Below are 15420 nucleotides of genomic sequence, written 5' to 3'. Positions count from 1 at the left end.
AAACTGTTCAGATGGACTAAAGTGGTAAGCTCATTCCTATAATTACCATTACTGCTGCTACATATTTAAAAAGTTAAATACTGCAAGACAGAAAGAATAGTTATGCTGTACAGTTACAGACTGACCTGGTAAGATAAAAGCATTAAAATGTACCAAAATGTTGCACAAAGTATAAAAAGCTTCCTTGTGAAATACCGACAACCACATAAGAGGCGTTTGCTCGTCTCCAGCAATTCAAAAATATGTCAGATGTCAATGATAGCGAGAGATACTTTCAGAAGGTAAAAAACAGAGCTGTAATAAAGAGCTGTGGGACTTTCTTTACAATTCAAAAGCTGCACCTTTGATTTACAAACAACACAAATCCACTTTCAATCATTTAATAAAAGCTTGGATACAAGAGCTTTTTTTTTTTTTTTTTCCATTTTTTACAGCATGTGTTAAGTTGTATTGGTGGAAAATCCATTTTCTAAACCAACTGCAGTAAGAGTGAATAAAACCCCCAAAATCTTAACAAGGCATTTTTCAGACATTCAACATTCACCACAGTTTGGATCGGATAATAACAACAGTGTGCTGGTTTAGGGGGCCAACTGACCAACAATATACTCTTCATCTTCTTTTATTGGAGTTGCCAGAAACACTATCACAAATATAAAGATTTTTTTAATATCTAAAATATTTATATAAATAGAAGGTAATTAAAGATCTGGGCAAAATGACAAAGTGCAAAACAGGAAAAAAAAAAAAAAAGGAAAAGAAACAGGGAGGGTTTTAAAAAAAAAAACTTTAACAGCAAAGACAATATACAACTGCTCTGAAATCAGCAACCATGAGCCTTGTCTTCATTTTAGCTGCAACAGACCGTAACTTCCCATTTCTATTTCTTCAAACAGTAACCCAGGTTGGCTTCTTTTCCCCAACAAACACTTGATCTTTGATCAGTAGATACATGTGAGAAGGTACTGGGTGAGAAAACTGAAATCTATCCAATGATACCAAGATCTGTAACCAGTAAATAACAGAAAAAAAAAAGAAGTATCAACCATCGCTTTAGTAGTGTATGCGTTGATCTGTTATTAAACGTCTGTTGACTTAAACGTGTGAGCACAGCAAAGAAAACTGAAGAAAAATTAAAAGATTTGTTTATCTTGTCATAAAAGCGATGTTAGCCATTTAACTGTACACAGCGAGTACCCAGTTAAACCATGTGTATCTACAGCGAAACAAAGACTACCATGCAGGTTCTACTAAACTGATCTAAACTGGTAGACAATCTCACGCGCTGATGGACAGTCATAGGAAGCACTTTGAGTACTTGGAAAAACGTAACACAAATACAAATGATTATGTACAATTCATTCATCATTAGTGCTTAAACAAAACAACCAATGAGTCCAAAAAGAGTTAGTTTCCACTGAAGCAGTTGGCAAGTACCAGGTGAGTGCATTTCTGAGAGTTACACTGCTAAACAGCAAATTTAAATGCTTTCAGTTACGTTAGCTCTATCGGCAGCAGCAATGAATGAAAGAGGGGGGTACTTCTCTGACATTTTAAAGGTTTATGCCATTTGTTTTTTGACCGATTACGACATCTGCTGCACTTCAAAAGGGACCTGTTATGCCTTTCTTCATTAGCTGTCAAAGTCTAGTTTTAACAAGTAATCTTTGTAAGCCAAAAGCTTGAGCCTTAGACTGATATAATCCCTTTTTAGACAGTTTTTTTTTTCTATTTATGCGGTTGGGAAGGGCCACCAATCAAATGAAAACTGCCTCAAAGGGAGGAGCTAAAAGTCAGTATAAGGAAAACCTGAATTATTTTGAATTATTAGTGGAAGCAAGCATAGGAGATCCCCTTTGAAATAAGAAAAATCTCTTCACATTTTCTGATCGACTTTTTTGATATCCTCAGTTAAATTCTGTAACACTTTAAACATTTAACCTGTGGCACACAGTGCTATAGAAAACAAAAGCATATAGTTTCCCTTGAAAATGTAAGTGTCGTCTTTTTAAATCAGCACTGCTTTTTTTTTTTTCTTTTTACACCTGATGCTGCATCTAATAAAAGACACTGAAGGCTCAAATCAATGACTACTGAGCTACCGGAGAAGAAATGGTACCTAGCTTGAGTTGGGCAGCTGTGAAGCAAGCGGATACATTTTGACCCAGTTCTGACTCGACATAACACAACAAACCAAGCGTAATCGCACTGAGATGAGGCCGACCAGCCTTGGAAGATAAAGATAGTTTAAAAATATAGCTATAGTTTTGAACACTGGAAGAATTATGAAAAAGGGTGGAACCACAGGAAATCGGGAAAGTGGTGCCCCTTTATATGAAAATACAAATAAGGGCCTGGTTTCACAAAACAAAACCTAACCAGCCTTTTGTCTTGCAATAGTAGGAAGAAATACTTGTGACCTCCTGGCCTGTTATCTCTTGACAGGACAAAGGAGGATCTAAACGAGAACACAGTAGAACCACACTACTTCACTTAAATGCTTGCACAGTACTGCATCTAAAGTGTATACACATAATTTGTAGTATGAGAAACAACATATGGGATATGGTTCTAAAGTTTCAGAAATCAAGATTTCTGTCAGACTACAATAATGATTTAAAACTAATATTAGAAATTTAAAAAGAACAGAAAAAGCATGTATTGTTTTCTATTGTTGACAGTAAACATAGACAGCAGCCATGGCTCAAATTGGTTTGTGTGATTATTAACTAATGATCAAATTATTGAAAGTTTTGAGAAACCAGGCCGAGCTCATTATCATTAATAAACACAGACTAGACAGGAAAGCTAAAAAATACCCTCTCTCCTACCTCATAATTAGGAAAAGGGGACAATTATGAATAAATACAAAAATAAGAACAGATATGTACACATTTTTAACAATATGAACTATAATAATACTTTCAACATTTCTTCAAAATGCCATAGAAATCTTTTTTTTTTTTTTTTGCTGAAAAAAAGTCTCAAACCTCAAAGGTCAGTTAGATAAAAAACAAACAAAAACAAAAGAATGATAAATTATTATACAAAATAAGCGCCATCCAACACCTTAATATTAATAACAATAATTCCATTTTTGGATGCAAGTCCGGGAGTTTCTTGCAATGTTTAAGCCAGGACGAAGGGAAAACATACAAAAACAAAAACATTCTTAAGTTAAATCTGACTTCTTCCTATATTGAAATACAATGCATTGATGTGGCGTTGTTGGTAACACAGATGTCTTCTTCTTCCCTTGTCTGAACAGGTTCTTGTGTGGCACTGCTGGAGATGGCTCTGGAATCAGCGAACAAGGAAGGAAGGTGAACTGAGGGCAGTAAGTGCACTTTGAACACAGGCATGCTGGGATGAACAGGGAGCATTGGGAGGCAGGGGGACAGTAAATAGAGAAATGGACAAAGTTGTTTGGTACAGAAAGAAAGAGGTTAAAGAAAAGGTAAATGCTGGATAAAACCCAGCTCATCTCTTTTTAAAGCAAAAGGAAAATAAAAAAAACAAAAAACAGAGAAACACAAAAAAAAGGGTTGTGGAGCCACTGAGGTGGCATAGCTGAAGTCTGAGTCCTACAGTAGTCGTGTCAGTAGGTCCTTTAAACATCAAATTCCCCCAAAGAAATCACAGTTGTCTTTCCACTCAGATTTCTGAAAATAAACTCTGGTTATCCCCCTGCAAAAGTCAACAGTGGTGGTATCATTAACAGTGCCTTAAAATTCCCTTATCAGGAGGCTAATAGGTTTTGAAATCCTGTTCTGTAAAGACCACAACCACAGCGACGCGGAGCAGCTTTCCATCAAAATGATCCGTACTGAGGGATGAGTGGTGGAAGCCACTGCCAGCCAACTGTGGGCAAAGACTTCAGAGTCCCGCTGTCACAGCAGGTGAACTGAACTGTTTTTGGATAAAACAGATGTGACATGATGAAGCAGTCTGATTGGTGCTGTAACTGGAAGAGTGGTGAGGTCAAAGGTCACAAACGGTGGTGGCCTGAACAGCTGCCCAACATTCTGTCCATGAAACAGGTTTCTGTCAGTGATGCAACTTGGCCTGCGGAGAAAAACGCACACGTGTCTAGTGATTTTAATTTCTTGCCTGTAAAGCAGCAGCAGTTTCACAGCAGATGGAAGTTTAATTTGTAATTTATTAATTTATTTGCACAACACAGTCATTCATTCTTAGAGCTGATGATGATACCAATTTTATAATAAGCATATATTTAAAAATCACTTATTAGCTTGCAACTTTTGCTCATTAATCAAAATCTGCAACAGTTTATGTTTTAGTAGAGGCAGTGACAGTGGTAAAAGTCTAGGATCATCCTCTGAGGACAATGAACCAAAATCCAAGTCTAATGCATCAAAAAGTGAGAAACATAGGTGTGGCGCTCAGATTCACAGAGACATCACTTAAACTGGTGGGTCTCCCAATTTCTGAAAATAATTAGAATAAATAAAGTTTTGACCATGCATACAGAGTATTGAACCACCCCTCATACCTTTTTTTAATCATTATTCTTATTACTTTATTTTAGGAAAATGGGAAAGAGGTAGAGCAATGAATTGAAATATGTCCAAAACACTTGAATACATAATGCTGTATATAAGACAAAAAAACGAGTTTGTAGAGTTTGTATAATTCTAACAACCCTTCCACTGAGACCATTTCAGATGAGGCTTCGGTGAACAAGAGGTGGATCAACTGAAGAGCCAAAAGCATCTCTCAGCCCTGTGTCAGATCTTTGCTGTTTCTTTTTCCTGTTTCTTAAGGACATGACTCTCAGATACTGCTCAGATGTTGTAGAGAGTTTTTAGGCCTGACACCTCTTCTTTTGTGCTTTTACACAAAACTGCATCTTCTGTCATTCAAAAACAAGGTGGTCCGGACTTAATTTGCTCAGCTGTCATCTCTGTATCTTATATCTCTCACTATGTCTAGGACCACCTAATTTTAAGTGGTCACACAACAACTGCGCAAACTTCACCTGCTCATCTATTCACCACTGAATGGTGAAGTATGTCTTCACTGTCTATCATGGGTCAATGACTGGAGAGTCTTCTAATAAATGCTGAAGGTCTCCTACAAACCAGCTCTTAGCCGACTATCAGACTAGCTTGAGAATTCAGAACTGAGCACACTAAAATATATTCCAGGTAGTAGATGACTGCTTACCTGTCTTGGGGATTCAGGCCCTGAAGCTAGTATCCCCCCACTATCGCTTCCATTCCCAAAGAGGCTATCTAACCCACCCAGTCTGCTCAGCTTGTTGCCCTTCCCTCTGTAGGAGCTGGGACTTCGCCTCTTCCTCCCTTCTGCTCCTCCCCCATAAGCTAAGGGTCCTGTGGGAGGAGCCATTGGCTGGTGGGCAGCTGAGGTTGGTTCCCTGTTAGGTGAATAGGGTATACTGGTGCTGCCAAGTTCACGACTGGAGAGAAGCAAAAGAAGTAACTTGTTATCCTCTAAAAGAGAATTTAATGGCATAACATGTAGGTATAATCAAATATTTTTGGGAAATAAAACATTTACTTCTAAAGTTAAATATCAAAAGTACAGTTTTTACAAGTTTTCAAAATTGTGGCCTCTTCATGAAACTTTTTTTTTTTTTTTTTTTAATTTTACTGGGGACTCACCTGTTTTGTGATATGTGGCTTTGAGGGCCATCAGTTTTAGATAGCCAGTCCTCTGAGCTTGCCCAAAGTTCGCTATCCCCATGACCAAGTCCCTTTTTCTTGGCTGGGGAGGCAGCTGTCCCTCCCGAGCTTTGTAACTGTGAATTAAAGCCCCTGTCGTTCCTCTTGTAATTATCCACAGTGGGAAAAAAGGAAGAAGAGGAAAATGAGGAGGAAGAGTAGGAAGTTTTTTTTCTCTTCTTAGTTCCCGCTACGGGTTCCTCCACGTCTTTGGATGGACGACTCGCTTTATGCGTGCCGTTACGGGCTTTGCCCTGTGCGAAGACTTGGGTGTGGGGTTGCGGGGAATCTCGGATGTTAAATACCCCAGCTGTGGATGCAGACTGAGGAAACGTGGCGGTGTACGAGAGGGAGTTGGGGAGGGAGTTGAGCAGACGAGAGGTGGGAGAAGGGGCTTGATGTGAAGGTATGGAGGATGTACCAGATGGGGAGAGGAGGCTCTCAGCAGCCAGAGGCACCTTCCTGAAACATGAAGAAGAGAATCTTTCAAAAGAGAAATGTACCAATAAAGTTGTTTTACTGCCAGAATAGCTTGTAGGAAACCTTAAGTAACAATCAATGTGCAGTACTTTACTGAACAATGGTTTTCTGAGCTCAGTTTAGTGTCTTCCCCTCATTTCATCAGCCTCCTCGGCTATTCTTACTTCTCTTCACACGATTAAAACTCAGAAATTATTTATCTATTGTGAATTGTGCAATCATTAACTGCATGCAAACCTGTTCTTTTTTTCCTCTATTGTTGCTAGTTTTGATCTTTGATTAAAAACTTGCAGGCTTCATGTTTGATTTTTTTTCACCTACTAATGTTTAAAAAACAAAAAAAAACCTTCCGTCTAAAACATTAAACAGAATTTCTGCTTCCCACAGCTGAGGAGTTCATCCCTTTCTCTCACATCTTTCCATTAAAACATTACATTTTGCTCACCTTTACCATTTCTCACCCAAATCTATTAACCTTTAAGCAAAATATGGTAGCAGAATAATTAAAGAATACACTCGCCTCCACATCTGGGCGTTGAGGTGTTTCTCCACCATGTTTTGGAGTGCCAGCCTCATCCTGTCCCATCGCCTGTCAAACACATAGTGGCCTCGTCCCATCAGCCTGCTGCTGAATACGCAAAACTGTAAGGGGGAGAAAGAAGACAGCTCAGGTGAGAATGTTATGAAAGTAAAAGAATGATAAAGAGAGGCAAGGCGAACGATTCTGAAAAGAAAAAGGAAGAGTGGAGGAGTAAAAAGCAGTAAAAGAGGCATCAAATGATGGAACCAAAGAGATAAGCTGTTTTCACACATCAGCTCTGGACAACATCAGGGGAATTAGGTTGGGACACTGTGCAGAGCAGGAGGCAGCCTGGTTCAGATTGGTTCAGATGTTCTCAATCCTGGAAATAATTCTTTTGGTTTAGGCGAAGGTGCTAACTGGATACAACGTATACGAGGCAGGGCAAAGGGCATGAATTCTGTCCATCGGGTATCATAAAGACTAAAAAAGTAGGTGTCAGGTTAAAAATAATGTAATTTTAGATACAATTACATCAGATATTTGTGTTTTCATGTCTACGTAGGTTGGGAAATTTCTAAACATGAACTAGACTGCAGTACATGTGTAAAAAATGCCATAGATGAAGAAGAACAGATGTCGAAGGGAAAAGAGAAACTCTACAGGGAGTGCAGAATTATTAGGCAAATGAGTATTTTGTCCACATCATCCTCTTCATGCATGTTGTCTTACTCCAAGCTGTATAGGCTCGAAAGCCTACTACCAATTAAGCATATTAGGTGATGTGCATCTCTGTAATGAGAAGGGGTGTGGTCTAATGACATCAACACCCTATATCAGGTGTGCATAATTATTAGGCAACTTCCTTTCCTTTGGCAAAAATGGGTCAAAAGAAGGACTTGACAGGCTCAGAAAAGTCAAAAATAGTGAGATATCTTGCAGAGGGATGCAGCAGTCTTAAAATTGCAAAGCTTCTGAAGCGTGATCATCGAACAATCAAGCATTTCATTCAAAATAGTCAACAGGGTCGCAAGAAGCGTGTGGAAAAACCAAGGCGCAAAATAACTGCCCATGAACTGAGAAAAGTCAAGCGTGCAGCTGCCAAGATGCCACTTGCCACCAGTTTGGCCATATTTCAGAGCTGCAACATCACTGGAGTGCCCAAAAGCACAAGGTGTGCAATACTCAGAGACATGGCCAAGGTAAGAAAGGCTGAAAGACGACCACCACTGAACAAGACACACAAGCTGAAACGTCAAGACTGGGCCAAGAAATATCTCAAGACTGATTTTTCTAAGGTTTTATGGACTGATGAAATGAGAGTGAGTCTTGATGGGCCAGATGGATGGGCCCGTGGCTGGATTGGTAAAGGGCAGAGAGCTTCAGTCCGACTCAGACGCCAGCAAGGTGGAGGTGGAGTACTGGTTTGGGCTGGTATCATCAAAGATGAGCTTGTGGGGCCTTTTCGGGTTGAGGATGGAGTCAAGCTCAACTCCCAGTCCTACTGCCAGTTTCTGGAAGACACCTTCTTCAAGCAGTGGTACAGGAAGAAGTCTGCATCCTTCAAGAAAAACATGATTTTCATGCAGGACAATGCTCCATCACACGCGTCCAAGTACTCCACAGCGTGGCTGGCAAGAAAGGGTATAAAAGAAGAAAAACTAATGACATGGCCTCCTTGTTCACCTGATCTGAACCCCATTGAGAACCTGTGGTCCATCATCAAATGTGAGATTTACAAGGAGGGAAAACAGTACAACAGTTAACCTCTAGTTTTGAGATCCCTCCCCAGACGCCTTAACGCCCACTCACATCCTGGGCCATCTGACCTCAAGAATTCACATGACAAGGTGGGGCCAGGTTTCACAATGAGCTCACCCGAAACCCTGGCTGATTAGGTCCCACACCCGCTTTCACACCTTGGCTCATGTGATTAGAGGATCAACAGGGGGTCCTTTGTCCCTCTTTTGGGGGATACTCCCACTGGGTTTAAATCTGGGACTCTCGGCCATTTGACCTTAGAACTGAAGAAGCTTCTCGGATGAGAGGTCAAACGTCTTCAAGCAACTTAAAGAAGTCCAGACGCTTTTCTTTGCAAACTCCTTTGACTACGATGACCTGGATGACTGAGAACCTTCACAGACAGTACACCTCTCTGAACAGTGTCTGGGAGGCTGTGGTTGCTACTGCACGCAATGTTGATGGTGAACAGATCAAAACACTGACAGAATCCATGGATGGCAGGCTTTTGAGTGTCCTTGCAAAGAAAGGTGGCTATATTGGTCGCTGATTTGTTTTTGTTTTGTTTTTGAATGTCAGAAATGTATATTTGTGAATGTGGAGATGTTATATTGGTTTCACTGGTAAAAATAAATAATTGAAATGGGTATATATTTGTTTTTTGTTAAGTTGCCTAATAATTATGCACAGTAATAGTCACCTGCACACACAGATATCCCCCTAAAATAGCTAAAACTAAAAACAAACTAAAAACTACTTCCAAAAACATTCAGCTTTGATATTAATGAGTTTTTTGGGTTCATTGAGAACATGGTTGTTGTTCAATAATAAAATTATTCCTCAAAAATACAACTTGCCTAATAATTCTGCACTCCCTGTAAGCAATGTTAAAATATTTTAGAATTTCAGATAAAATAAAAAAATATAACTGGAACTTTTAACAGGAAATATACAGTACAGTGTACAAATGTTATCGAGTATGATGACTTTTAGAACCTCCCATTAATCTAACCGTTCAGGTTGAAACTGACTATGACGTGAGAGCTCTGACTTGAAGAAGTATAAATATCAAGCATTTCTTTAAATTTAGTTAAATGCAGAATTCAGGAGTAAAAATGCAAACATGTCTGCATCAGCTTTCCATATATTTTAATAATATTACGGGCACTTAGTACCTGCCATTTTAAAAGGAACAAGAGGACATGCCTGGCAAACTTCCAATGTCAGCATAACTTCAGCAAGTTAATACTCCCTACCAGTGAGCCTGTACAAAAACTGTGGTGCAAAAAATGGCAACACACTTTATTTTAAAGACCTCAATCTCATTTCTAATCTTTACGCCAGGAGTCTCAAACTTAAATGAGTTGTGGGCTACTGCTGGCCCTGTCATCTAATTGGAGAAAACACCCACAAATATTTCCAAAAATGTAGTGTTTTTTCTTAAAATTTCAAATATTGTATAACAAGAAAAAACTCAAAATTGTTTTCTTTACAAATAACTCTCTCACTGAACCAACATAGCAATTCGCTTAACATGTTTGTACTGTCTGCTAATATTGCCTTCATATTAAATAATGTTTTGCTTTTTAAAGAACCTATTTTAACATTGCACTCAACAACAAACAAATACCCCAAACTTCAAGGGCCAAATAGCATTAGATTTCTTCACGTCAATATACGGGCCGCACATAGGGGTGACGTGGGCCGCGAGTTTGAGACCCCTGCTTTATGCTGGCTCATTGCTCTAGCTCTAAGGATAACACATACTGGATAAGAGTGTGAGATCAACCATTTAACATAGAACAGAATCTCTTTTCCAAAATAGCCAACTTTTCCTTTAACACATACTATCAAGCTACACCTGAGGCTGAACTGCAACAAAAATATTTTCACTAAATGACATATAAAAGCAGACCCTGCAGGGATAAGACAGGAGATAGGATGACTAAAACTTTTGTGAATGGGTTACTGAATGCCCTGAGGTTATGGAATAAGAAAATGCATGGTAGTGTAGCATTACTGGTCCTTCTATTTTACCCCTAAAGGCTGCGGGTGATGACTGGAGTAGTGAATAGCAGGTCTGTCAGCATCCTCTGGATCTGCATCGCCCTCATCGCTGGAAAGTCGACTGCTCTCTCCAGCAGCGGTCACCCAGCTGTGGGGAGCTGGTTCTGGGTTAGGGGCCTGGACAGGAGATGCTGCTGTGAGCAGAGGACCTGAGGTGGAAGTGGAGGAGCCTCCTGGAACCCTGAGACAAAGGGGTGAATAAAGTAATGAGACAAAGTGGGTTAAGGATTAAAGAAGTGGAAACATATGGGATAGAAAAACGAAAATTAAAGAAAAGAGACAGAACAGGAGCCGTGACAGGGAAATTTAAATGTGAATGCAGAAGATGAAGAGTGTAAACAAAGAAAGAAGGAAAAAGGAAGCAAACACCCAATAAGTTCATTTTTAAAGAAGGGTTTTGTGCTTTAAATAGAAACAGGATATATGTTTCTCACAACAATTTGACATAGGGTGATTTTTCTGCTACTGTTGCGCCCTTCTAGCAAACTGTGTCTATAGCATCCCCTGGTGGAAAAGGGTGCATCTGTCTGAAGAAAAAATGCTGAAGTATGTAAGTGAACACAATCTTCTCAAAATGACAAGTAAACATACTGAAGACTAAAATAAATAAGCCATTATTTCTGTTTAGAAAGCATTCCCTTTCTCTAAAAGAGCAGTTTAACTTCAGTGGCCAAAGTTTAACAACATAAAAATGGCAGAAGTACATAGAAAACCATAGAAAGTAGGCATTATATTATACAATGCTCCTGAAAAACACTCCTCATTTTTAAAGCTGATTAGATTCCTAAAGCTTATGCATATTTAATACTTTTCACATCCTTTGTACCTTGGTATGTGTGCATTTGCCAGCCGCAGCTTCAGCGTGGAGAGAGGTCGTCCATTGGGGCAGTGAGACTTGCTGGGAGACGAGCTCTCTTTAGATGTGATACTCTGGCTGGAGCCTTCCTTCCCTCCCTGCGCTCCGTCCTTGTCCTTCTCCTTTTCTTTCACTCCATCCTTCTCCTTCGCCCGCCCCTTGTGTTCAGCCAGGAGGATGTCAAAATGTTTCCTTCGGCCAGGGACAGCCCGCCGGTGGGTTAAAGAGTGAGTCTGCAGCAAAAAAAAAAAAACACACAAAAGAAAAACCAATTATTTTATTCTTTTGTTCCTCTGACCGTTTAGAAATACTGGGTTATTTCCAGAGAGACTTTGTAAATGAAAATATTGATCTGTGAAGAACTGACTGTACCACAAACACACTTCACTGGGCTTGAATGCGGCATTGAGAGAGGTTCAAGACCTGACTTTTTGGTTTCATGATAGTTTCCATAACCTCACACTGTATGTGTCTACGTCACACCACACAAACACGGGTAAATATTACCTGTGCCTATATACCTTTCCAGGAACTTTGGAAGGTAACCAGCCATCAAACATTTGGTTTTCCAATAGATATTTACCAAACGAGTCAGGGAGGTTCCTTTAGACTGCCAGGGTGGCGTTTGGAAAGAAAACTGCTTCCTGCACTTATTCAAAGGGATCAGTGAAGGTCTGTGCATCTTTAACCACAAGGTCTGGAAGATTTATGTATCACATTTCTAACTATCCTGACTATTGAAAACACATTTGAAAGAAAATGAAACTTTTAAAAACTGAACAAGTTTTCTACAGTTTGAAGTAATGCTGAATTCAGAAAGAAAAGGGAAATCTGAACTTTCTTTAAAAAATAAAATAAAACACTGAAAAGTGTCAAATGTAACTTAATTTTAATTTAAAGATTCACCACCACTGCACTTTCCTCCCCCATCTCCACCTCATCCTCTTCCTTGTCACCCGAAGCTTCATCTCCTGACCTGAAATCAGGACTCTAACATCAGAAAATGTCCAGAAACATGCCTATTTATTCCTGATTAGATTATTCCAGATTAGACATGTGACCTTCCTGCCTCCGGATAGCTGACATTGAGCTGGCTGGTTAAAAGCCAATGTCCCTCTGATAAACAGTTTGATTACATTCTCACATTGTGTGAGAGTTCATTTGCCAATTGCCTGAGTGTGACAACATTAAAATCCAATTTAAAAACATTTTTTGTAACACTGGCAATATCACCATCATTGATCTGAAATGAGCTCCAGTGACTCATCAGCCCATACTGGACACATTCACAAATTCTTACAGCCTCGGATGCTTCACAAACAGCACAAAGCCGATCGATATTAAATTTTACATGTTGTAAATATGTTTGGGGGTTTTTTTGGTTTGTTTTGTGGATAGTTTGGCATGTGCCCTCTAGTTTATCAAGACAGAATGCTATGTGTCTAGTGATGCTGGAGATAGTAGATCTGAACAAGATTACTTTGACAAACCACTCCCACATGAAAAAATGGCAACACATTAGCCTGATACATCTTTAATTACTTAACCAGTTTGCAGTGATTAGTAAAGCTCAGCAGAGGTAATTATAGGGCAGTAAAAGAGAGTATTACTTCTTAAGATGTTTTAGCCTCATCCAACATCTATAATTACCTCATCAGGGGAAGTGTAGGCCCTGTAATGCCTGAGCAATGCTACCCAGCATTAACTGAGAAAGGGTGTACACACAAGAGAGGCAGCCAGAGAGCTAGATATGATCATAGCTGTGGTCGGCGTCTTTCAGTAGCGACGTTAATATGCCCTTTAACGCTATTACTCTCATAAATTTAAAAAAAAAAAAAAAGAAAAAAAGAAAAGAAAAAAAGAGCTGCTCTTGTGGTCAGACAGCCTCAGACAGAGAGCAGGAGGGTCAGATGCAACTATCATCTCCACAGAAAACACGCAGAGGTTGAGAGTGTGGGTAACCCTGCATTCATGCGTTTATTTGCGTTACCTTGCAGGTGAGAGACCGTGTGCAGGGTCGTTTAGTCTCGGGGTCCTGCACTCCGCAGTGCTTGTTGGGATCAAACACTCTCCCTGCAAAAACAAACACAACACAGAAACACACACTGGAGTCATCTGGTAATTTCTTCCTTCCTTCCTTCGAGTACCAAATCACATTTGATGGGAGTGGGAGTGCTGCAACACCACGAGGAAATCAATTTTCCTCTTCTGAGACAGCAGTTCGCTGGCGTCCTCGCTCACATTTGTCTGTTCGCATGTTGCTATATTCATTTGATCATTCAGTTGTGGTCTGAGGCTACTCTAATAGTACCAGTCTGTGTGACATTATTAGCAGTCCTTCCAGTATCAAACAAAGAAAAAAAACAAAGAAAGACTCTTCATACTGTGACAAATTATTCTTGACACAACATATTGTCAAGCCTGACAAGAGTCACTAGTGACTGACAGCCGAGCACATTCTCTCCAGCCTTAACGAATCGTATCCAGAGGGAAAATTTGCACTTGATAATGATCTCCACCCCTAAAAGTTAAGGTCAATTTCTAACCCGAGTCTCTGATGTGTGTTGTAGGAATAATGCTAAAATGTATATGATGAAATAACTCTAGTAAGAATGGATGAAATACATATATGTAGTTTGTGAGGGTCTGCCAGTTATGATGAGGACTCAACTCCCTATCATAACAGCAGTTTCTTCTGGCTTGAGTTTTAACATTTTTTTAAGTCTCTGTCTTTGTTGTTTACTCACTTGATGTTAATTATACTAATTTTCTCTCTGGTTTTATTCTTATTATTACAGCCAAAATAGCTGATTTGGCTCATCACCTTTGAAGTCAACTTTCTCTGACTGGCAGCCCTTCAAAAACAAAAAGCAGTGTGCCTGGGGTGACAACATTGGAGACACGACAAAAAAGGGTACCCGACAAATGATTTTACTTGTTAATGGCATCAATTACACAGTTGTGCTTAGTTGAGGAGTCTGTAAAACTTAAGCCGTTAAGTGTGTGAGTCTTAAACTGCAAAACAGAATTTTATTTTTGGAATAAATAAATTTAAATCAGCCTTTCAATTAGTGTTCTATCATTTGTAAACTTGAAAATGTCAAACCTAACTATTTAAGTTGGGTTTGACATTTAGAAAGGAAAAAAAAGAAAGAAAAAGCAGTTAGTTCTCTACTCTGCCTACATTTGCAGACTGACAGACCTTTCTTCCTCCACACAGACTTGCAAATAAACAGCAGCCTCCAGTCAGCAGGTTATCTTGAACAGTGTTACTATCACAGGGCTGTAATCTCGTGCTGGCCTTTCCTATAATCCCTGTAATCGTTCTGTGTTTGCAGTATGAGACAGCAGCTCCAGTGGATATAGCCAGAGCAACAAACACGCACTCAGACATAAACAAACTCACATGCACGCTCCCTCAGTTCTCACAAACTTGATAAAAGGAAGTGAGAGAGAGAGAGAGCGAGAGAGAAAGGAAGACGATTGCTGTGAACAGAGCCCGAGCAAGACAACCCAAACAACACCAAAAGCAGAAGGTCAAGAAGAGCAAGAAACAAGACGAGTGACGTGCAGAGAGAAAAAGATGCAGCCAGGAGCCTGCGAAAGAAAAATTAGGATAGAGCATGAGCTTGTGAAAGCGAGAGAGGAGGAAACAAGGAGGTCGAGAGGCAGGCGGTGTAGAGTGAGAGGATGGAAGGAAAAAAAAAAAAAATGTAGACACACAGGAGGTGGGGAAAATCTCTCAAGAAGACAAGCAGCTTTTTGGCAGTGGGAGCTCGTGAATTAGAGGGTGTAAATCAGAGGCTCAGAGCATAGAGGCACTCGGTGCAAACTGAGAGAAAGATTAGTGAAATGAAAAGAGGAAGAGAAGGAAAAGCAGCATAGAGAGATGCGACACAAAAAAAACAAACCCTGAAATATCAATAGGAAATCTTTTTAACTTTATTGCCACATATGTTTTCACACCTTCTTATACAGAATGATATATTCAGTTAACTTGTGCCTAAATGTGAATATGAAAGGAAAAAAGTTTGGGATTGAGAATTAGTAAG

The 15420-nt window shown here is 39.6% G+C and overlaps 1 protein-coding gene across 2 annotated transcripts in view; it reads right to left on the bottom strand.

The window, feature by feature from the left end:
- Positions 1 to 366: 366 nt before the first annotated feature.
- atxn7l1 (ataxin 7-like 1) overlaps positions 367 to 15420 on the bottom strand; it is a 32763-nt gene continuing 17709 nt past the window's right edge. For both annotated transcript variants that reach the window (XM_019346662.2, XM_019346663.2), the window contains exons 6-12: positions 13359 to 13441; positions 11339 to 11601; positions 10483 to 10693; positions 6706 to 6827; positions 5646 to 6167; positions 5188 to 5440; positions 367 to 4065 (exon numbers count right to left, since the gene is read on the bottom strand). In XM_019346662.2, the coding sequence (XP_019202207.1) occupies positions 4048 to 4065; positions 5188 to 5440; positions 5646 to 6167; positions 6706 to 6827; positions 10483 to 10693; positions 11339 to 11601; positions 13359 to 13441 (1472 nt within the window). In that variant the 3' untranslated portion in view covers positions 367 to 4047. The remainder of the gene's footprint in view (positions 4066 to 5187; positions 5441 to 5645; positions 6168 to 6705; positions 6828 to 10482; positions 10694 to 11338; positions 11602 to 13358; positions 13442 to 15420) is intronic.

The sequence above is a fragment of the Oreochromis niloticus genome, linkage group LG17, assembly GCF_001858045.2.
Source record: "Oreochromis niloticus isolate F11D_XX linkage group LG17, O_niloticus_UMD_NMBU, whole genome shotgun sequence".
Lineage (NCBI taxonomy): Eukaryota > Metazoa > Chordata > Actinopteri > Cichliformes > Cichlidae > Oreochromis > Oreochromis niloticus.
Note: the sequence above shows the minus strand (reverse complement) of the source record. Positions and strands in the feature narration are given on the sequence as shown.